Source organism: Coregonus lavaretus, assembly GCF_964263955.1.
Source record: "Coregonus lavaretus genome assembly, chromosome: 2".
Lineage (NCBI taxonomy): Eukaryota > Metazoa > Chordata > Actinopteri > Salmoniformes > Salmonidae > Coregonus > Coregonus lavaretus.
This window is the reverse complement of record NC_139989.1, coordinates 44,232,989-44,256,390: the sequence shown is the minus strand read 5'-3', so window position 1 is coordinate 44,256,390 and position 23,402 is coordinate 44,232,989. Positions and strand designations below refer to the sequence as shown.

The 23,402-nt window shown below is 44.9% G+C and overlaps 1 protein-coding gene across 4 annotated transcripts in view; it reads right to left on the bottom strand.

Moving 5' to 3' along the window:
* The window catches only part of LOC311100504 (histone deacetylase 5-like), a 93,753-nt gene that overhangs the window by 14,599 nt on the left and 55,752 nt on the right, over positions 1 to 23,402 (bottom strand). For 3 of the 4 annotated variants that reach the window (XM_084141426.1, XM_084141425.1, XM_084141423.1), the window contains 10 exons: positions 13,748 to 14,040; positions 13,436 to 13,580; positions 13,082 to 13,190; positions 12,607 to 12,740; positions 11,331 to 11,462; positions 10,230 to 10,342; positions 6,839 to 6,958; positions 2,460 to 2,697; positions 2,125 to 2,330; positions 1,649 to 1,957 (listed from right to left, as the gene is read on the bottom strand). In XM_084141426.1, coding sequence (XP_083997552.1) covers positions 1,649 to 1,957; positions 2,125 to 2,330; positions 2,460 to 2,697; positions 6,839 to 6,958; positions 10,230 to 10,342; positions 11,331 to 11,462; positions 12,607 to 12,740; positions 13,082 to 13,190; positions 13,436 to 13,580; positions 13,748 to 14,008 — 1,767 coding nt within the window. In that variant the 5' untranslated portion in view covers positions 14,009 to 14,040. The remainder of the gene's footprint in view (positions 1 to 1,648; positions 1,958 to 2,124; positions 2,331 to 2,459; positions 2,698 to 6,838; positions 6,959 to 10,229; positions 10,343 to 11,330; positions 11,463 to 12,606; positions 12,741 to 13,081; positions 13,191 to 13,435; positions 13,581 to 13,747; positions 14,041 to 23,402) is intronic. The other variant, XM_084141424.1, reaches the window with a different exon arrangement.

The following is a 23,402-nucleotide window of genomic DNA, read 5'->3' as shown; positions in this document are numbered from 1 at the left end:
AAGAGAGAGGGGGAGGGAAGGGTGGGGGTGGGAGGGAGAGCGGAGGGAGAGAGAGAGAGAGAGAGGGGAATGATTCACCAAGGAGAGATGAGTCAGAGATGAGTCCATTCACTGAAATGAGAAAAAGCAGCAAGGGCAGGGGAGGGAGGGTGTGCGCGCGTTGAGGGGGAGAAGAAGACGCAGCCTGAATTCTGATGCTTTTCTCTCTTCTGATATTTTTTCTCAATGGTGTGTGGGAGTAGGAGAGTTATTTTTTTAAATAATCTCCCTCGCTGCATTGGTTCTTCCCCCCTCCAACGCACAAACAGCAAACATACACACTGGAATATGGTTTATTCTCGAGAAACGTGACCACATAACATGTCCATTCTTTCCCCCTCTTTTTAATGTTACGTATTAATTGCTGTCAATGACCATAATTCAGAGCCAAATATGATAACAAACAGCACATAGCCTAATGTGGCCGTGTACTGTATTATATTGTAATGTTTAAGTCTTCATAAAAGAGTATGCGGCACTGATGAGGATTCAAATATATGTCATCAACAACTGAGTAGAGTAGCTCTCTGTCTGGGCTAATGCCAGCTAAACCCACATTCAATCCATCTTGATTACCTGTAGTAATGAATTAGATTGGGATATAAAAAATTGGCCACTTGCCCTTTCGCAACTTTTGTTTAACAACTTTTAACTGGAGCGGCTTATGCTCTTGGTAATTTGTGAAAGAACTGCAGGCGATTCATTCTCGAGAGAGCTTGTTCCTTTATTTCCTGCTAAGTGCGATGGATGACTCATGGGTGGGTGGGAATTAAGGCTCTCTCTCTTCTGTAGGGAGCTATGATGATGATGCCTCGCACAGCGCAGCCACTCTGCCCTCCGAGAGGGGATACCCTTTTCTAAATCACCAGGCCCCCGCAAAACTGAACCCACCACTCGAACTGGGTGTGAACGCCAATCTACGTAGCCAAATCGCTAATGATGACGTTCCTACCTTTTTTTGCACCACTGCAAAAAATCTCCATTTATCAAACATTGTGTTAGAAGTTTATCCTACTGAGAAATATGCAACATAACTATTTGAAATAGGTGTGAGTGCGTGGGTGTTATTTTTATAAATTATTTTATATACTGTGAAATCTGCTGGACATGGCTATGTAACTGCATAGCCTTTGCTACTGATCTTTTGGTAGGTAACTTCTGCAATCTACACCCCTCCCTGGAGTGATTGCTCATTCTAGACAGTTTCATGCATTAAGTCATAAATGGCCCATTATAAGAGGTAAAATGACGAATCAAGTCACTAGGTTCAGTCATCATCACAGACAGACGTCACCGGAACAGATTTGGGAAATTCAACAATGGGGTCTGAATATTTTTACTTTAATGCACTGTTAGGAGCTAGTAACACAAGCATTTCGCTGCACCTGCTATAACACCAATAAACTTTGATTTGATCAGAATGAATCATAGTACAGGGAAAGACAATGAAAGTCATGGTTTATAAATAAACAATTTGCACCTCTTATTGGCTCTCTGATTTTCTTACAGAAAGTAATCTTAGTTAGTGTTAAACTTGCAAGGCAATACATTTTGTTTTTCTCTACCATAGATTCAAATGCTAAATGTCTTTAAAAAAAATAGTATTTACCTGGCCGTAAGGTACGCCCTCCTCGTCACACTCCCTCAGCTCGATGGCCTCGTCTTCATCATCCTCTTCCTCCAGGTCGCTCTCTGTGCTCTCGCCCTTCAGGGGGGTCAGCAGGCGTTCCGAGGGGGGCGACGTCTCCCCCGACCCTTCCTTCTGGAGCCTCTGCTCCTGAGGACGCACCTCCCCCAGACGCTCAGACCCTGCCCCTGACCCCTCCTCCTGCATCTCCTGCGTCTCTGTGAGCTCCTCCTCAGTCTCCTCGGGGTGGGTGGGCGGCTGGCGAGGAAGCTCCACCCCTTTTGACAGAATCTGGTGTGGTTGACAGATAGGGAGAGTTAGGCACTGCTGCCACAGAGGCATGTACAGTATACTACACCCCCCAGTCCAAGCAAATAGTATACAATACTTTTTTACCCGCAAACACAAATAACCATAACCACTAATCCTGTAGTAGTGTTTATTGTGGCGCCCCCTACCTTGTTGAGCTGGTACTGCTTCTGCTTCTCCAGGAAGTGTTGGTGCTGCTGCTGCATGACGAGCTGCTGCAGGGCCTGGGGGCTCTGGGGGAGGGGCGCAGACTGGGTACGGCTCAGGGGCCGGTGGCGTGGCAGCTTGTTCACCGTGCGCATACTGTTGGACATCCGCTCCCCCGTCACCAACGGCGACTGACCGTACATGGGGACTGGAGGGAGGAGGAGTCAGAGAGACGTGTTTCAGAAGAGGCAGTATGTATTTGTATCTATATTTACCTGCAAGTAGGACGCTCTCCTGGCAGGGATATAAGAGTATAAATATATGTTGGTAGATGTACCTGAGAGGAGGGCACTCTGCTGGCGGGCCTGCTCCAGCAGGAGGACGTGCTGCAGTAGGGAGGAGTGACTGCTGTGGCTGTTGGGGGCCTGGGGGGAGTCTAAGTCGTGTTGCATCCCAGGTGGCAGGCATGATGCCGGCAGGGACGAGGTGCTGACAAACTTGCCAGTCAGAGCCCCACCCTGCCGCATGGTCTGGATGGCCTGCCTCTCCGCCTCCTGCAACAGCTTCTGATTGGCCTGAGGATGGAAGGGGAGGGGGGTTAACTAAGTCAGAATGGACAACTCTGGTTCAGGGGCCAGAGTGTTTGCTGGTTTCTATTTGTATTTTACCTCAACTCAGTGGGATGGAGCAGATTCAGGCAGTTAAAATGTCTCTATACGTACATGGAGATAACTCGGTTAGTGACTGCACACTGTTTTTAGTGTGCATGCACTATATATATATATATATATATATATATATATATATATATATATATATATATATATATATATATATATATATATATATATATATATATATATATATATATATAGTGCATGCACTATATGTAAAGAAAAAAGTATTTAATAAGATTATTTCATTCATTCAGATCTAGGATGTGTTGTTTAAGTGTTCCCTTTATTTTTTTGAGCAGTGTATATATATATAATAATAATAATCTTATTAAATACTTTTTTCTTTACATAGTTGAATGTGCTGACAACAAAATCACACAAAAATGATCAATGGAAATCAAATGTATCAACCCATGGAGGTCTGGATTTGGAGTCACCCTCAAAATGAAAGTGGAAAACCACACTACAGGCTGATCCAACTTTGATGTAATGTCCTTAAAACAAGTCAAAGTGAGGCTCAGTAGTGTGTGTGGCCTCCACGTGCCTGTATGACCTCCCTACAACGCCTGGGCATGCTCCTGATGAAGTGGCGGATGGTCTCCTGAGGGATCTCCTCCAAGACCTGGACTAAAGCATCCGCCAACTCCTGGACAGTCTGTGGTGCAACGTGGCGTTGGTGGATGGAGCGAGACATGATGTCCCAGAACCTGCTTTCATCTGTGAAGAGCACAGGGCGCCAGTGGCGAATTTGCCAATCTTGGTGTTCTCTGGCAAATGCCAAACGTCCTGCAGGGTGTTGGGCTGTAAGCACAACCCCCACCTGTGGACGTCGGGCCCTCATACCACCCTCATGGAGTCTGTTTCTGACCGTTTGAGCAGACACATGCACATTTGTGGCCTGCTGGAGGTCATTTTGCAGGGCTCTGGCAGTGCTCCTCCTGGCACAAAGGCGGAGGTAGCGGTCCTGCTGCTGGGTTGTTGCCCTCCTACGGCCTCCTCCACGTCTCCTGATGTACTGGCCTGTCTCCTGGTAGCGCCTCCATGCTCTGGACACTACGCTGACAGACACAGCAAACCTTCTTGCCACAGCTCGCATTGATGTGCCATCCTGGATGAGCTGCACTACCTGAGCCACTTGTGTTGGTTGTAGACTCCGTCTCATGCTACCACTAGAGTGAAAGCACCACCAGCATTCAAAAGTGACCAAAATATCAGCCAGGAAGCATAGGAACTGAGAAGTGGTCTGTGGTCACCACCTGCAGAACCACTTCTTTATTGGGGGTGTCTTGCTAATTGCCTATAATTTCCACCTGTTGTCTATTCTATTTGCACAACAGCATGTGAAATGTATTGTCAATCAGTGTTGCATCCTAAGTGGACAGTTTGATTTCACAGAAGTGTGATTGACTTGGAGTTACATTGTGTTGTTTAAGTGTTCCCTTAATTTTTTTGAGCAGTGTATATATATATAGAGAGAGTACCAGTCAAAAGTTTGGACACACCTACTCATTCAAGGGTTTTTCTTTATTTTTACTATTTTCTACATTGTATAATAATAGTGAAGACATCAAAACTATGAAATAACACATATGGAATCATGTAGTAACCAAAAAAGTGTTAAACAAATCAAAATATATTTTATATTTGAGATTCTTCAAATAGCCACCCTTTGCCTTGATGACAGCTTTGTACACTCTTGGCATTCTCTCAACCAACTTCACCTGGAATGCTTTTCCAACAGTCTTGAAGGAGTTCCCACATATGCTGAGCACTTGTTGGCTGCTTTTCCTTCACTCTGCCGTCCGACTCATCCCAAACCATCTCAATTGGGTTGAGGTCAGAGGATTGTGGAGGTCAGGTCATCTGATGTAGCACTCCATCACTCTCCTTCTTGGTAAAATAGCCCTTACACAGCCTGGAGGTGTGTTGGGTCATTGTCCTGTTGAAAAACAAATGATAGTCCCACTAAGCCCAAACCAGATGGGATGGCGTATCGCTGCAGAATGCGGTGGTAGCCATGCTGGTTAAGTGTGCCTTGAATTGTAAATAAATCACAGACAGTGTCACCAGCAAAGCACACCCAAACCATAACACCTCCTCCTCCATGCTTTACGGTGGGAAATACACATGCGGAGATCATCCGTTCACCCACACCGCGTCTCATAAGGACAAAGCGGTTGGAACCAAAAATCTCCAATTTGGACTCCAGACCAAAGGACAAATTTCCACCGGTCTAATGTTCATTGCTCGTATTTCTTGGCCCAAGCAGGTCTCTTCTTCTTATTGGTGTCCTTTAGTAGTGGTTTCTTTGCAGCAATTCGACCATGAAGGCCTGATTCACACAGTCCCCTCTGAACAGTTGATGTTGAGATGTGTCTGTTACTTGAACTCGGTGAAGCATTTATTTAAGATGCAATTTCTGAGGCTGGTAACTCTATTGAACTTAACCTCTGCAGCAGAGGTAACTCTGGGTCTTCCATTCCTGTGGCGGTCCTCATGAGAGCCAGTTTCATCATAGCGCTTGGTTTTCGCGACTGCACTAAGAAACTTTAAAAGTTCTTGAAATGTTCCGTATTGACTGACCTTCATGTCTTAAAGTAATGATGGACTGTCATTTCTCTTTGCTTATTTGAGCTGTTCTTGCCATAATATGGACTTGGTCTTTAGCCAAATAGGGCTATCTTCTGTATACCCCACTACCTTGTCACAACACAACTGATTGGCTCAAACGCATTAAGAAGGAAAGAAATTCCACAAATTAACTTTTAAGAAGGCACACCTGTTAATTGAAACGCATTCCAGGTGACTACCTCATGAAGCTGGTTGAGAGAATGCCACGAGTGTGCAAAGCTGTCATCAAGGGAAAGGGTGGCTATTTGAAGAATCTCAAATATAAAATATATTTTGATTTGTTTAACACTTTTTTGGTTACTAAATTATTCCATGTGTGTTATTTCATAGTTTTGATGTCTTCACTATTATTCTACTATGTAGAAAATAGTAAAAATAAAGAAAAACCCTTGAATGAGTAGGTGATCTAAAACTTTTGACCGGTAGTGTGTGTGTGTGTTAATTTAGCAGACAAAATGCTCTTATTTCCCGAGCCCTTATCACAATCATGAGACACCTATTTTATTGTAAAAAAAAAAACATGATGTAATATAACAGAATAATATAGAACAGAATATTTTTCCAAAAGAATGTACAAAGTGATGCGCATCTCGCATCTGTAACAGTTATTCTCACAGAGTGATCATTTGAAACGGGGCTCAATTTGGCAAGATTAAATATTTTTTTCAGGGTCACAAACCAAAATCTCTTTTCTTTTCGACGTTCGATTTAGTTTATTCTGTCTGTTCTTTGGAATTTTCCAAATGGATTAACAATTCCACATGGAACACTGCATGGGGATGAATTACGACCATGACATCTGTTTGGTGAGTAGGCCTAGGCTTAATGATTCTGATAAATGTTTTTTCATACCTCACTGTCTATGTTTAGGGGGGCTATAGCCTAGGCTAACCAATTCGAAATGGCACTAGCAGTTCACAAAGTAGCCTAAGTGGAAAATAGATGGGACACAATCTTTCCAAAACTGCAACGCTAGTTGTTGGAACATATTTCCCTACTTTGTGCAGTCCATTTAGAATTTGTGATAAAACTGTCGTCAAGGAATGTAGGTTGTGTATCCCATCAGTTAGATACGTTTTCATAGGTATTTATTTCTGTAGGCCTAACGGGAGCTTGTGTGCGCACTCAGCACGTGTGTGTAGAGGGAGCGGTCGAAACAAAATTGAGTGAGTGAAACATAGAGGGATAAGGGAATTTAGGGAGAAGAACTGTGTGATGCTTGGCTTGGTTTTCTTTTTGTTGTGCCCCGCAAATGCACATGTCAAATGAAACACTAGAGTCAAAGCAAAATAACATTGTTTTCAAGACAACATTTCGTTCTCTGGTTAAAGATGGAGTTTTGACGTCCGTTCGAGTACTCATGCCTATCCCTATTTTCTAGTATTCAGAATTTCAGTCTAGTACTCACGGTGAGGTGTGAGTTGGCTGGCAGACCCAGGGAGATGTTGGGCAGTGAGGGGGACGTGTAGAGGCTCAGTGGACTGACTGTCCCGTCGGCGTTAAGGGTCTGGTGGAGGGACCGCAGCTGCTGCACAGAAAAGAGGGAGGAAAAAGTGAGAGAGAGAGAGAGAATGGAAGAGAGATATAGGGGTAAAGAAAGAGTATGCAAGAAAATCTGAGAGTTAAAAAAGGGCGAGATTGAGAGGATGGGTGTGATATAGGGAATTAAAAGGTTCAAGAAAGTGAGAGAAAGATGGAGAATAGTAGACAGAGAGAGAGGGATAGAGAGAGAGAGGGGTAGAGAGAGAGAGGGATAGAGAGAGAGAGAGGGGTAGAGAGAGAGAGGGGTAGAGAGAGAGAGAGGGGTAGAGAGAGAGGGGTAGAGAGAGAGAGGGATAGAGAGAGAGAGGGGTAGAGAGAGAGAGGGGTAGAGAGAGAGGGATAGAGAGAGAGGGGTAGAGAGAGAGAGGGATAGAGAGAGAGGGGTAGAGAGAGAGAGGGGTAGAGAGAGAGGGGTAGAGAGAGAGAGGGATAGAGAGAGAGAGGGGTAGAGAGAGAGGGGTAGAGAGAGAGAGGGATAGAGAGAGAGAGGGGTAGAGAGAGAGAGGGGTAGAGAGAGAGGGATAGAGAGAGAGAGGGGTAGAGAGAGAGAGGGGTAGAGAGAGAGGGATAGAGAGAGAGGGGTAGAGAGAGAGAGGGGTAGAGAGAGAGAGAGGGGTAGAGAGAGAGAGAGGGATAGAGCGAGAGAGAGGGGTAGAGCGAGAGAGGGGTAGAGAGAGAGAGGGGTAGAGAGAGAGAGAGGGATAGAGCGAGAGAGAGAGAGAGCGAGCGAGGAGCGAGGGAGACAACAAGCGGGGGTGTTTTCCAGAGAGGGAGAGAGACAGAGTGAAGTCTTCCAGCTCACTAAAACTTCCCATCAGGTCATGTATATTTAATCTACCCTAGCAACAACTACATAGAGGGGAAGAAAGGAATCCATCTTGTGTTCTATCTGACCCTCTGCAGTATAAACAGATATGACAGCAGCTCTAACCATTTAGTGTGACTCATTCTTTCACCTCGCACAACATATTTCTCTCCAGAGGCCGCCGAGGCTTCCAGTTCCCTTTGAACAAACGGCTGTTATTTAATGTTTGTGCAGGTGTGCTAGCTAGTGCCATTTCAGGAGCTTTTGTAAAACTTGTCATTTAGCGTTCACCTGGCTAACTCTGTACAGAAACCCATTCAGAAGGGCATTCTCATCTTCTTTGACATCACATAGGCCGTGTCCGAAATCTATCTTGCCTACTACTTACTAAAACTACATACTGTGTACTAACAGTACTACATACTATTTAGAACGTACTGTTTAGTAAAAACGTATGCAGTAAACAACAAATATCAACATACTAAATCATCCATAATGAGAAGGCATCATCTAATGCGCAATTGCGCTTGTTCCACACCAGTCGTTCATTTTAGTAGAGCACGTCCCCTATTCTGATTATCAGCTGTTGTCAAACACACGAGAGTGTGAAAAGACGATTCTCTTCCTCAATAGTGTGTAGCGAATTCTACTTGATGAAAAGCCGAAATGAGTATTATATCCTAGAATTTAAAGCATAATCATTTTTCGAAATTTCACATTTTTCACTTTATTTTCACATACCCAAAAGGCATACTATTTAGAACGCAATATGGGTATTCAGACAAGGCCATATTTCTCCCTGCCTTGACGTTTTCTCAAAAGGGCCATTCTCTTTTTCAGCTCCCCCCGGCGAGTGTCAGCCTTTTTCACAGGCTGTCACTGATAATGTTATCGGGGGAATACTGACTCAACAGAATCACGATTTGAAACAGGGAAAATAAGGAAAAATGAAAAAAAGTCACCATGCGTCCCAAACAAGGTGTCGGTCCATGGCAAACTGCCCTAATGTCACGCTCTCCTTTTTGTGTGCGTCTGACCATTTATCAGGCCAGATCTGCTGCTGCGGCGATGACGCAATAACTATATTTTGGAGAGTTCCACGCAGCAGGCTAACAAGGCCCTTGTTATGTCATCAGCGGTTGACTGTTTCTCTGCTTCAAGAGAATGGCAGCAATTAAGTATTTTTAGGGAGGGAGGGAAAATAAATGGTCTTGGAGATTGACTAATGCTTTTTATTTGTGTTGCCCTACTTCTGGAAAGAAGAGAGAGGAAGTATTTTTGGTTGTTATAAAATGGCAGGGGGAAGATGGCTGTAAATTGAGTGTTGAGAGAGCTGTCTGAATGAGAGGACAAAATGCTAATTTGAATTCAAATCATTAAATCTGTGTGTGTGTGAGTATACACAAGTCAATGGTTTGGTGTACCAAATAGAAAACACATTTATCCATTAAAACACAGGTCTTCTAAAACAGATACAGTAAGACAGTGCCTGAGGGCTATTCTGTTCCAGCTACAGCTATTCTGTAAGTAGCCTGACTACCAAGGAAAACTCAAGTCCCAGGGCCAAGAACTGGTAGTTCTGATTAGTGAACTTACAGTTTGTTCTGCAATGAAATAGCTAAGGCAACTAGGCCTATATTTATCGTCTTACAAAAATAACAATGGATCAGGTTTTATTATCAAAATGGAGGACAGCAGTCATTCAGAACGCTATGGCTATCCAGGCTCTCACTCTCTCTCTCTCCCTCCTACATCCCCTCCTCCTCGCTCTCTCTCCCTCCCTCTCAAGGTTAAGATGTTCCTAGGGCCACTTGATGCTCAGTGTGCATCAGACCAACCTTCCGCCCCCCTAGTCTACTCAAGCTTATTTTCAGGCCGTATTCACTGCAGTTAACCGCTATACTCTCGCCCTAGTTCACGATTCAGCTAAGCACAATGACCATACAAGCATAAAGAATAAACTATTATTAGCCCTAAAGAACACAGTCTACCTAGTCATGGAATACTCATTATAAGTCCCCATTGCATTCGATCTATAACGAACAGCAGGGTTGATCAAAATCACACCAACTAAACCAAGTCACAACTCAGAATGGGTTCCATTTGCGTCTCTCTGACTTTCAACACTTTTTATACTAATGCTTCTAATGTGATGAGACATTTTATAAAGCATGCACTCTGTTGGTGCCTGGTACCGCAACCTTTTGTCCAAGCAGTAGAGAATCTATAGCCTTAGCTTTTTTTCAACGGAGAGGCTGCATTTTGCATTCTTTCCAAGCATTCGGTTATAGCTGTTGCATGGTGTGTTATAAAAATGCATCAACACAGACCAACAGTAACACACATTTCAGGGGTTATAAAGTTCCATAGAAGGTAGAATTAGATTTTTTTGTGCAGAGGGGAGGCCCCCCTTGACCCCCTAGCATCCCCCCACACCCCTCCCCTCTCTTACCTCTGCGTGGATGTTGGGGACAGAGCCGCTGGAGCCGTTCTCTGCGATGGTGCTGTTGGAGCTGTTGGGCGAGCTGGGCCCGGAGCCAGGGGCACTGCTGCACATGGAGGACACTGCAATGACAATGGAACAGGCCACTCAGAGTCAGAACCAACCCAGCATCCCAGGCAGGCAGACACCACCGCCAAAACCCCTATGTGGTACGGCCTTTCTCCAAGCTTGCATCAAACTGTACTGTACAAATGTGTGAAGAGAAATGTCTAGGTTTTATCAGGCTGTTTTCTATGAGTATACAGAAAGGTAGAAACAGAATAGACTATCATTGGTGACATATACATGGAATCAGAGAACTTGGAAAAAGGACTCTTTCAAGAGGCCAACATTCCAAGTCCCAATCCGAATGTTCCCAAAAACCCTGTTCTCCTTTTCCCTGCTCCACTGCCAGCTAACCCCCCAAACCATCCCCTTTTGTCCTATTCAAGCTTTACGGATGAATCCGCGTCCTACCCTATAGTCCCTGCTATTTTTGTTTGCCTCCAATAAGTCCCTATATTTAGTCCCAGAAAAGCTTCTGCTTTCATTAGCAGATGAAATGGGTGAGTCGATTCAAAAGCCTCTATAAGCATAGCTTCTGTTATTGTGGTCTCGAGAACAACCAGCATTTATACAATCCCCTATGTTTACGTACTAGCTGCACGTGACATGGAAATGGGCTAAAAGGGCTAACCCTTAACCCTAGCATATGGTAGCTAGCTCCAGTACTAGGTCTGAAAAGGCATTGTGTGGCATGTGTACATAGCCAACCTGGCTAAGTGGGTTATGTAACTAGGTCCTTCTGGGAAATGAGCTTGAGGTGTAGAGTGCCGCAGCCCCTCCGGATGTCTACTTTTACCATCAGGCCAACAGAGTTGAAATGACTGTTTTATGTTAAGTTGGGTGTGATTTTAGATGGGTTATGGTTCACCCAACTGGATGCTTCTCACTGGGGTTGGTTTACAACTATGAAATGGCACGGGGTGTGGAATTCCAGCTGAAGAGTGTACAATGTATTTGTATGCGAGTGTGTAAATGCATGGTGTGTGTGTGTGCGCAAGCTCTCACCAGAGATCTCGATGGCTCTCTTTTTGAAGGTGCTTATCACTGTCCCATCCTTCCTCCTCAGCAGAGGACTGCTCCGCCTCTCAGCCACCTTCTGTTTTAACCGCGAACGCACCTTCAGATTGGGCTCCGAGGCTGTCGGAGAGAGAGAGAGTGAGAGGAGAGAGAAAGTGAGAGGAGAGAGAGAAAGAGATAGGAGAGAGTGAGAGCGAGAGAGAGGTGAGTTTAAATGAAAAATATATACAACAGAAACCATAAAAGAGCAACAGCTCATGCAGAGTCTATCCAAAAGTACTGTGGACAGCTCCAAATGGGGCTATTCATATCTTATTGACTGGGGACACTAACACTGAAATAAACGTCAATTTGCAACTAACCCCTCCTTCACACAACTGCTTTTTCAGTCCATTGTTGACGCAATGAACGACAGACCAAATGAGACTAATGGAAGTAAATAAAACAGGGTGATTGGACCCCAGGAAGAATACCTGCTGCTTTGGCAAAGGCTAATGGGGATCCGAATTAACCAATAAGGAGGGAGGGGCAAAAATAGGAATTGGGGCAATTAAGCAAAAGCCCCGGGTTTAATTTAATTAGCCTCCAATAGAGCTGCTTTCCACTGGACGCCTTGACGTCACACACACACACACACACACACACACACACTCACCCCACCTATGTAGAGCAAACTTTCAGCCCTAATAACATCATTGGCTTTAGTATGGCTTTCATTTGATTAGAAATCAAAGGGTTTGGGGTGAGGAAGATCAGAGAGACATGAGGTGAAGTAAGGAGCATACGCACACACACAGCAGGCTCTTGCCACAGAGTTATACCTTTCAGTCATAATGCCCAGTAACAACAACAACACGCAATACAATTACAGCTAGATCCATGGGGATCCTTAAGGATATACAGCAAGCATATATTTAAGCATAGGTGTCATGGGTCAGCTTCTCAGAACCAGATTAAGCTTACTACTGGACTAAAACACATGTTCATTGGAAAGTCTCCAATCTCCATTTAGTGAACCACCCCACTCCATCGGCTTGTCTGTGGGTGGGCCTAATTATCTACGTGAGTGAGTGTGTATGTAGCTCTTGCCCACCAGTCTTCACCAACACTGCTGCTGTGATGACTCATTCTGACTCATACCAGAAAAGGAGAAACACTACATGTACAGACATACCTACACACACCTACTGTCAGACATACACGGGTACGTACCTCAAAGTAATGCAGACATGCAACCACACACACGCACAGTGCATCCACTCACCAGTCTTGCGGAGAGGGAAATCGTCCCTGCCCTCGTAGGACCCCAGTAGCGGGGGCAGTTTGTAGGAGGGCGGCGTTCCCGGAGTGTTACTCTGAGGGGGGGAGCTCTGGTCCAGAGAGGTGTGTTGGGCGCCCCTGATGAAGCCATAACAGTTAAGATACCACAATCAGTTGATACTACTTGTGATGTATACAAGACATTCTCTGACTAGATTAAAACCTCTTTATCCATTTGGCATGACACCCCCTGAAGAAGGTAAACAAGTCATACCACTCTGGATTTCCAAGTATTTTTAACAGTTCGCTCCAGGTCAATGGATCAGCTTAGGAGCTCTAAGAATCCTAGCTAAGGTATAGCCCTTCCTCCAGATTCATTAACCATTAACCTCCATGGCTCTTGGCCAGTCTGCTAGTGTCAGCAGCTAACGTTAGCCAGCCTCATAGAACTAAAATTAGATGTCGATGGTTAGGCTCACCAGCATTTCTGGGGGAAGGAATGGTTCAGTCCGCCAGGTGTGCCAGGCTCTTTTTTGCTCAGGAGGAACTCCTGGAGCTTCAGCTTCACCTCCGTACTGGCAATGGCACCTTCCGGAACAAACCATCATAACGCAAAGTTATTATACCTCTAACAAAGACCAACATATATGGAGTATCAGGATCTAAACTAGAGCAATAACAGCAAAACTGTATCACTCTATTGAGTAAAAGTGTCTGATAGGACATAGCTACCGTATATTTCAGTGTTTACTTGCTGAAAGCTTCTCTTCATACATACACCAGATATATACTGCTCAGTGTGTGAGTGTGTGTCCTCTATGTGTACTACTCACTCTCTTTGCCCTTCTCCTTGTTGCGTAGCATGAGGAGCTGCTGCTCCAGCCTCTGTTTCTCCAGCTCCTCATGCCTCTGTTGCTCCAGCTTCCTCTTCTGCTCCAGCTCCTGCTGCCGCTTGGCCGCCAGGATCTCCTGCTGCTGCTGCAGGGACACCAGGGGGAACGAAAGCCAGAGAGAGGGGAAGTCAAATGAAGCTCAAACTGACTGCCTGAAAGCAGGTCCAGTAGCCAGTGTGGCTAAAGCCATTTCTAACCCCACCTCTTGCCCCCCCCCACCCACCAGCCTTCCTAAAGCGTATCCCCCGTTACCTTCAGGTGCTCCTGCAGCTGAACCTCATGCTGGCGTGTCAGCACCTCATGCTGCTTCTGGAACTCAGCGAAGAGAAGCTGTTTCTGAAGCTCCTGCTGCTGCTTGAGGAGAAGCAGTTCATGCTGCAGTTGCTGCTCCCTCATGCCTGGGTCCACCCGTCCGCCCAGGGGTCCCAGCCTGGGATCCGTCCTCAGGTCCACAGGACCGCCGCCACCTCCACCTCCAACACCCTGCTCACTGCCGCCCACTGGGCTCTGCATCCCAGAGGGGAGAGTTGTCTTCACCTCCACAGCTAGATGGAGGAAAGGGTGGGGAGCGGAGAGAGGGGGGAGGAGACAGATAGATGGAAATGAAGACAGAGTAAAGGAGGGCAAAAAGAGAGAAGAAGTGAGGGAGACAGAAGGGAAAGGAGTGGAGCAGACAAAGAGAACAAGAAAATAGTTTGTTAAATGGTGACCAAATAAACCACAAATAAAGACGAAGTACAACGGTTTAATACAGTTTTTTCAATAAGAAACAAAACAAAAAATTATGATCAAATACTGCGGAAATGGTGAGGTTAAAGTTCAAGGGCTGAGAAGTAATTCCCTTTGATAGATATGACATTTAGCTTACAGTTTGACTAACATAATACATGTCTTTTAGCCATGAGGCTTGGCACAGATCTACTGTATCTCATTGAGTGTAGTCAACAAGGGCACACCGAGTAGGTTATAGAGACATTCATCGCATTGACAACCAGCTTCTATGAGGTCAAATAATATGTCCCATCTAATAGAGTGACCCTGGCAACCGACCCGGTCCATCTTTCAGTGTATTACAGCTTTCAGAAATCAGACCAGGAGTTCAATCATGTTTGGTGTGCTAGCTCTCTCTGGGGACGTTGCATAACTGCACCATGATGACAGAGTTCAGTGGAGTTGGACACACTACAGCTGTACAGTACACACATAAGGAGGAATACAGTTTGGGTCCTGATCTTCTCTCTGCTGGCAAAAGTAGGAAGGGTGCATGTTGTATTTAGAATACTTTGAAGAGTGTTTCAGTGTACTATTTTAAAAGTATGATTCCACAGAAGTGTGTGAGTGCTTATGTGGTTACTGAATAATTAAATCACAGTATGTATGTTTATACAGTACATGCTTCAATGATTGAAGGAGCGTCTTGGAGTGTTTCCGTGCGACTGTTAAAGTGTTACGCACAGAGTTACATCATTTCATCAGCTGATGAAGAAGAGTAACACCATTCATGGTTTCCTAGTTATTCATTTTGTATGGCGCATGTTATCGCCACGGATTACAAGGCATCCATCAGTCTGTATCGCGGTAGGTCACTCTATGCTAGCATGTCAGTGTATGCATTTTGCTCAATAGGAGACAGTATTGAACGGTAGGAATGGGAGCGGACCTTGCTAAAAATAGCCAGGGCGACTATCGATACAAAGAGGGCAGACCATTACATAACCTGGGAGGACCACAGTAACCAGGGCCGGGATGAGGGCAGAGCCAGGGCACTCTACGACACTCCGGGAGATTTGTCTCTGATACAATAAGCACAGAGCTGGCAATGACGCACAGCATCCCAAAGCCACTGGCAAGCACTGCTGCCAAACAGACAAGCAAGCACAGCCACCTGGCAAGGGCCACGCTACTGTTTTCGACCTTTCCTTAAGTCGGCAGGGAAATCAAGGATTGGAAGGGGGCTATTGGGCTATTGTGTGGAAAACTGTTCAGCGCTGCCCCAAGTTGGCTTCCAATGCTCCTGACAGTTGTTTCCATCATCCATTAACCCTTGTTTCAATGGCCACAGGGCTTGGCATTGGTGCATGGTCAGAACTGAGTAGGACAAGACGCTGTAAGGTTTAAAATCTCAAACAAATGCAGAAAAAAACAATGGAAGAGATTAGTGGGCAGGCAGAGAAGCACTCAGTCTGCAACAATGGTCAAGGGTAAAGAGGTTGACTGCTGCCCTTGCATTGGTGGATATAGAGTATTTGATCCCAGCTGCAGGCTAGGACCTAATGAGAAGGCACCGATTCCATGTCACAGATGGTTAAGTCACTCAGTGACCAGATAATGAGAGGCTAACTCCTGTGGAAAAATAATGGGAGACTGAGGGAGCAGCTAGCACTAGCTGAAAAGCACAAGCACTGCTTTGTGAGTTTGATTCTGAATGCAATGGCATCTATGAGTGGACCTCTAAACCTGGAGAACTATACCAGTTGTTTTTCATCAATGTTGCATGTCGTTAAAGATATGTAAAAAAATAAATTAAATAAAAATAAAACAAGTAATCTAGGGTCAGATAAGGCTGGGAATTGCCAGGGACCTCACGATATGACATTATCACGACACTTACGTGCCGATATGTATTTTTATTTTATTTTATTTCACCTTTATTTAACCAGGTAAGCCAGTTGAGAACAAGTTCTCATTTACAACAGCGACCTGGCCAAAATAAAGCAAAGCAGTGCAGAAAAAACAACAACAACACAGAGTTACATATGGGGTAAACAAAACGTACAGTCAATAACACAATAGAAAATCTATATACAGTGTGTGCAAATGTAGTAAGTTATGGAGGTAAGGCAATAAATAGGCCATAGTGCAAAATAATTACAATTATAATTTAGTATTAACACTGGAGTGATAGATGTGCAGAAGATGATGTGCAAATAGAGATACTGGGGTGCAAATGAGGAAAATAAATAACAATGTAAATAACAATATGGGGATGAGGTAGTTGGGTGGGCTAATTACAGATGGGCTGTGTACAGGTGCAGTGATCGGTAAGCTGCTCTGACAACTGACGCTTAAAGATAGTGAGGGAGATAAGTGTCTCCAGCTTCAGAGATTTTTGCAGTTCGTTCCAGTCATTTGCAGCAGAGAACTGGAAGGAATGGCGACCAAAGGAGGTGTGACCAGTGAGATATACCTGCTGGCACGCATACTACGGGTGGGTGTTGCTATGGTGACCAATGAGCTAAGATAAGGCGGGGATTTGCCTAGAAGGGATTTATAGATGACCTGGAGCCAGTGGGTTTGGCGACGAATATGTAGTGAGGGCCAGCCAACAATGGTGGGTAGTATATGGGGCTTTGGTGACAAAACGGATGGCACTGTGATAGACTACATCCAATTTGCTGAGTAGAGTGTTGGAAGCTATTTTGTAAATGACATCGCCGAAGTCAAGGATCGGTAGGATAGTCAGTTTTACGAGGGCATGTTTAGCAGCATGAGTGAAGGAGGCTTTGTTGCAAAATAGGAAGCCGATTCTAGATTTAATTTTGGATTGGAGATGCTTAATGTGAGTCTGGAAGGAGAGTTTACAGTCTAACCAGACACCTAGGTATTTGTAGTTGTCCACATATTCTAAGTCAGAGCCGCCGAGAGTAGTGATTCTAGTCGGGCAGGCGGGTGCAAGCAGCGTTCGATTGAAGAGCATGCATTTAGTTTTACTAGCGTTTAAGAGCAGTTGGAGGCCACAGAAGGAGTGTTGTATGGCATTGAAGCTCGTTTGGAGGTTTGTTAACACAGTGTCCAATGAAGGGCCAGATGTATACAAAATGGTATCGTCTGCGTAGAGGTGGATCTGAGAGTCACCAGCAGCAAGAGCGACATCATTGATATACACAGAGAATAGAGTCGGCCCGAGAATTGAACCCTGTGGCACCCCCATAGAGACTGCCAGAGGTCCAGACAACAGGCCCTCCGATTTGACACATTGAACTCTATCTGAGAAGTAGTTGGTGAACCAGGCAAGGCAGTCATATGAGAAACCAAGGCTATTTAGTCTGCCAATAAGAATGCGGTGATTGACAGAGTCAAAAGCCTTGGCCAGGTCAATGAAGACGGCTGCACAGTACTGTCTATTATCGATCGCGGTTATTATATCGTTTAGGACCTTGAGCGTGGCTGAGGTACACCCATGACCAGCTCGGAAACCAGATTGCATAGCGGAGAAGGTACGGTGGGATTCGAAATGGTCGGTGATCTGTTTGTTAACTTGGCTTTCAAATACTTTCGAAAGGCAGGGCAGGATGGATATAGGTCTGTAACAGTTTGGATCTAGAGTGTCACCCCCTTTGAAGAGGGGGATGACCGCGGCAGCTTTCCAATCTCTGGGGATCTCAGACGATACGAAAGGTAGGTTGAACAGGCTGGTGATAGGGGTTGCGACAATTTCGGCGGCTAATTTTAGAAAGAAAGGGTCCAGATTGTCTAGCCCAGCAGATTTGTAGGGGTCCAGATTTTGCAGCTCTTTCAGAACATCAGCTATCTGAATTTGGGTGAAGGAGAAGCGGGGGGAGCATGGGCAAGTTGCAGCGGAGGGTGCAGAGCTGGTGGCTGGGGTAGGGGTAGCCAGGTGGAAAGCATGGCCAGCCGTGGCAAAATGCTTGTTGAAATTTTCGATTATCGTAGATTTATCGGTAGTAACAGTGTTTCCTAGCCTCAGTGCAGTGGGCAGCTGGGAGGAGGTGCTCTTATTCTCCATGGACTTTACAGTGTCCCAAAACCTTTTGGAGTCAGTGCTACAGGATGCAAATTTAGCCTTTGCTTTCCTAACTGATTGTGTATATTGGTTCCTGACTTCCCTGAAAAGTTGCATATCGCGGGGGCTGTTCGATGCTAATGCCGTACGCCACAGGATGTTTTTGTGCTGGTCAAGGGCAGTCAAGTCTGGGGTGAACCAGGGGCTATATCTGTTCTTAGTTCTGTATTTTTGAATGGGGCATGCTTATTTAAGATGGAGAGGAAAGCACTTTTAAAGAACAACCAGGCATCCTCTACTGACGGAATGAGGTCAATATCCATCCAGGATACCCGAGCCAGGTCAATTAGAAAGGCCTGCTCGCTGAAGTGTTTTAGGGAGTGTTTGACAGTTATGAGGGGTGGTCGTTTGACCGCGGACCCATTACGGACGCAGGCAATGAGGCAGTGATCACTGAGATCCTGGTTGAAGACAGTGGAGGTGTATTTAGAGGGTAAATTAGTCAGGATGATATCTATGAGGGTGCCCATGTTAACGGATTTAGGGTTGTACCTGGTCACCAAGCAATACGAACTCTGAGGATAGATGGGGGGCAATCAATTCACATATGGTGTTCAGGGCACAGCTGGGGGCTGAGGGGGGTCTGTAGCAAGCGGCAACAGTGAGAGACTTATTTCTGGAAAGGTGGATTTTTAGAAGTAGAAGCTCAAACTGTTTGGGCACAGACCTGGATAGTATGATAGAGCTACAGTAAATTGCAACTCCGCCCCCTTTGGCAGTTCTATCTAGTGTGTTGTAGTTGGGAATGGACATTTCAGAATATTTGGTGGCCTTCCTAAGCCAGGATTCAGACACTGCTAGAACATCAGGGTTGGCTGAGTGTACTAACGCAGTGAATAACTCAAACTTATGGAGGAGGCTTCTGATGTTAACATGCAAGAAACCAAGGCTTTTGCGATTACAGAAGTCAACAAATGATAGCGCCTGGGGAGCAGGAGTGATACTGGGGGCTACAGGGCCTGGGTTAACCTCTACATCACCAGAGGAACAGAGGAGGAGTAGAATAAGGATACAGCTAAAGGCTTTAAGAAATGGTCTTCTAGTGCGTTGGGTACAGAGAAAAAAAGGGGCCGATTTCCGGGCGTTGTAGAATACATTCAGAGCATTATGTACAGACAGGGATATGGAAGGATATGAGTACAGTGGAGGTAAACCTAAGCGTTGGGTAAAGATGAAAGCGATAGCATCACTGGAGGCACCGATTGAGCCGGTCAAAGGATCTATCTGAGACAGGTTGAACAGGACTGGGGGCTCTACATTGAAAAAGTACAGTTAGAACTAACCGAAACAGCAATAGGCAAGGCATATTGACATGGGAGATAGGCATAAAGCAGTCACAGGTGTTATTCGAGAGAGCTAAGACAACAGCTGGTAATGGCGACGAAAGTTTGAGCTGAGGCTAAACAGATCAACAGGATGGGGTACCGTATAAAGGAACAGTCCAGCAGGCATCAGCTGTGTAGCTGAGTGATCATAAGGTCCAGTGAACAGCAATAAGTAAGTCCAGGAGCAGTTCAGTGGCTGCTACGCTACAGGCGAGCTGGAGGCACGGCTGTTGATTGCGTGTGCTAGCGGGCCGGGGCTAGCAGATGGATCTTCGTGGCTGTCGCAACGGGAAGCCTGTTGAAACCACATCAGACGATTACGTCAGCAGACCAGTCGTGATGGATCGGCGGGGCTCCGTGTCAACACTAGGAGGTCCCGTCCGGTTGACAGAGGTAGATAGCCGGGAGATGGGCCTGGCTCGAGGCTAGCTCAAGGCTAACTGGGGTTAGCTTCAGGACAGTGGTGATTAGCTAACAACGACAATAGTTACAGCTAGCTAGTTGCGATGATCCGGTGTTAAGGTCCAGTGATTCACAGAAGGTTCAGCGATCCGGCAGAAAATCCGATATGCTCTGGCTCGATAGTGCGATGTGCAGACTGGCCGATAATTGTCCAGGCTAGAGCTGGCTGGTAGGTAGTGCAGGCCATGGCCACGGACAATGGTGAAGACCGCTAACGGTGGCTAATAGCAAGAAGCTAGTTAGCTGGCAAGTTTCAGCCAGAGGTTCTGGATAAAAATGAATGAAGAAATAATAGAATCCGTTCCACATTGGGTGAGGCGGGTCGCAGGAAAGTATATTTTAGTTAAAGGATGGAAAGTGAGATTGAGAAATATATACGAAAAAGACAAAAAAACAAAAAACAGGCTATTTACATGAGGACACTACAGAGAACACGACCGCACTGCTATGCCACCGTGATTCTCACGATTCTATATATATATATTGCGATTCGATACTGGGATTTTATTGCGATTTGATGTTCCAAACATATTGCTCACTCATGGTTTAAATTAATCTTAGATTAGACCTAATCTAGAGTTTGTAAATGTAGGTTTATAATTAATCAGAGATGTTTTGCACCGCTTCATTTTAAAGACTGGATTAGTAAATCACTAAACTATGGGTGTGTTCGTGAATTAAATCTGGATTGCCAGACTGCGTTCGTAAATTCAGAGCGTTGTCAGATTGTCCATTCGTAAATTCAGAGCGTTTCACTCTTGGAGCCTTCAGAGCGCACACTGGACCCTCTGGCCGAGGAGAAGGGTTGATCCGAGTGTTGTGACCACACAACAGCAGTCAAGCACCCAAGCTAACTGGCTAACGTTGGCTAGCTTGCTAGCTACTTCCAGACACAAATGAGAGAACACCTCACTTTGACCATTTTACTCGCCCTAGCAGAGCTGTTTAGGCTGTTTTCATGTTATCGAGAGTGTTGGTGACTGTAACTGTGCTGCTGCCAACAATTTAATTATGCTTTTTTGCCGACGTTTACTGACACTGGCCATATTCAACGGGTGTTGAGAGTTCGTAAATTCATCAGTTATTCTGCGCTCTGGCACACTCAGACGAGAGTGCTCTGAAATCGGAGTAGATAGCCAGAGTGAATTTACGAAGGCAGCCTATGACTAGTGACACGTGCCATAATGGATTTACCATAGCAATATGTTCAAATTCTATTTCTACGGAAACAAACCAGCACTGGTCATTGCTAGTTTGTTAACTAGCAAAGTGAATTTTCACTTTGGGCTAATGATGAAAAACATTTTTTACATTTACATTTAGCTGACGCTCTTATCCAGAGCAATTTGGGTTAAGTGCCTTGCTCAAGGGCACAGACAGATTTTTCATCTAGTCGGCTCGGGTTACTGGCCCAACGCTCATAACCGCTAAGCTACCTGCCACCGTCCAAAAGTTAGCTGGCTAGTTGAGTTATACAAACATGATTAAAAAAATGTATCATACTGAAAATAAAGCACATACACTGACATTTGATTAACTTAAACCTCCTCCAGTGGTAGTTTCGATGAAATCCCTAAACTAAGTTTAATATTTATTTTAAAACAATGGAGCAACAATATTACAGTTCAAATTAAACTTAGTTTAGAAGAAGGATTAAATGTAACTATGATTAGTTTAAAAACTTGGTGCAACAAGATTAAATGATAAACCTTGATTTAACCCAGTTTAAGAGTTAATCCATGTTGGTGCAGCCAACCCTATACATCTGCTGCAGAGAGAAGAGAGAGCATGAGAAAATTAGTTTTGATCAGTCAGTGCTGAAAAGATGTTGGATCACTATTTAAAAAGATGGAAAACAAGCTAAAGGATGAAAAATACCTGAGTTTTGGCACAGGTACAAATATCTATATAATATATTGTCCAAAAATAATATTGCGATATGTAACTATCGATTCCCCCCCCCCCCCCCCATCACTAGGGTCAGAATCTGTTTACAACATAATCTCAGGTGAATATGTTTTTTGGCCTTTGCCGAGGGCATCTGCAACAGCATGCTTTGAAACTCCGCTAAATTCAGCCAATTTGTCTGTGTCAATGTAAGTAAGCCTGTCCTGGAACTGAACCTTCCCCATTGTCCTTCATTCCTCCTCTTCTCCCTTTCTTCCTCTCTATCACCACCTCCACCTCATCCCCCTTTCCTCTCCCTCTCCCTCTCTCTCGGTCTGTACCCCCCTCCCAGGTGAGTGCTGAGTAGGGTAGCTATGCCAGACTGGATGAGAAATGAGTAGGTATAACTGTGCTTCAGAGGGAGGCCTTTGTTAAAATGGAAAAACGAATGGTTTCGGGTGCAAAACAAATACTTAAATCTGTGTGTTTTTTGTTCTGCAAGCAATTAAGTTCAGAGTCCTAAGTCAGCAACTACCCATAAAGATTGTAAAAATGCTAATGCAGGGAAAATAAAATGGATATCGATAACGGTAAAGTGGAGTAACAGTTGTAAATGACAATAGTTGCTTGCCTGTAGTACTTTAGGCCACATACAGGTTTAGGGTTTGGAGGACTTTGGGATTAGGCATCCTTTGAGGTAGACCAGAGAATAGCATACTTGTAAGTACATTACATACACTGAGTGTACAAAACATTAAGGATATCTGCTCTTTCCATGACATACACTGACCAGGTGAATCTAGTTGAAAGCTATGATCCCTTAATGATGGCACCTGTTAAATCCACTTCAAAATCAGTGTAGATGAAGGGGAGGAGACAGGTTAAAGAAGGATTTTTAACCCTCGAGACAATTGACACATGGATTGTGTATGTGTGCCATTCAGAGGGAGAATGGGCAAGACAAAATCTTTAAGTACCTTTGAACAGGGTATGGTAGTAGGTGCCAGGCGCACCAGTTTGTGTCCAGAACTGCAACGCTGCTGGGTTTTTCATGCTCAACAGTTTCCTGTGTGTATCAAGAATGGTCCACCATCCAAAGAACATCCAGCCAACTTGACTGTGGGAAGCATTGAAGTCAACATCGGCCAGCATCCCTGTGGAACGCTTTCGACACCTTGTAAAGTCAGGGTGGTGCAACTCGATATTAGGAAGGTGTTCCTAATGTTTGGTATACTCAGTGTACATTCACATTGTACGTCACAACATTAGGTAGGATTGCACCTTTGAGCTTGCTGATTGGAGCTTGCAGAGTTAACCAACAGGGTAATGATCCAATAGCTCTGTTGGAGGTCTGGCGGAAGCTTTCGGCTTAGTCCAAATAAGATTACTATCCTTTATCAGTCAGCTTCTAAATTTAAACTTCCAGCCA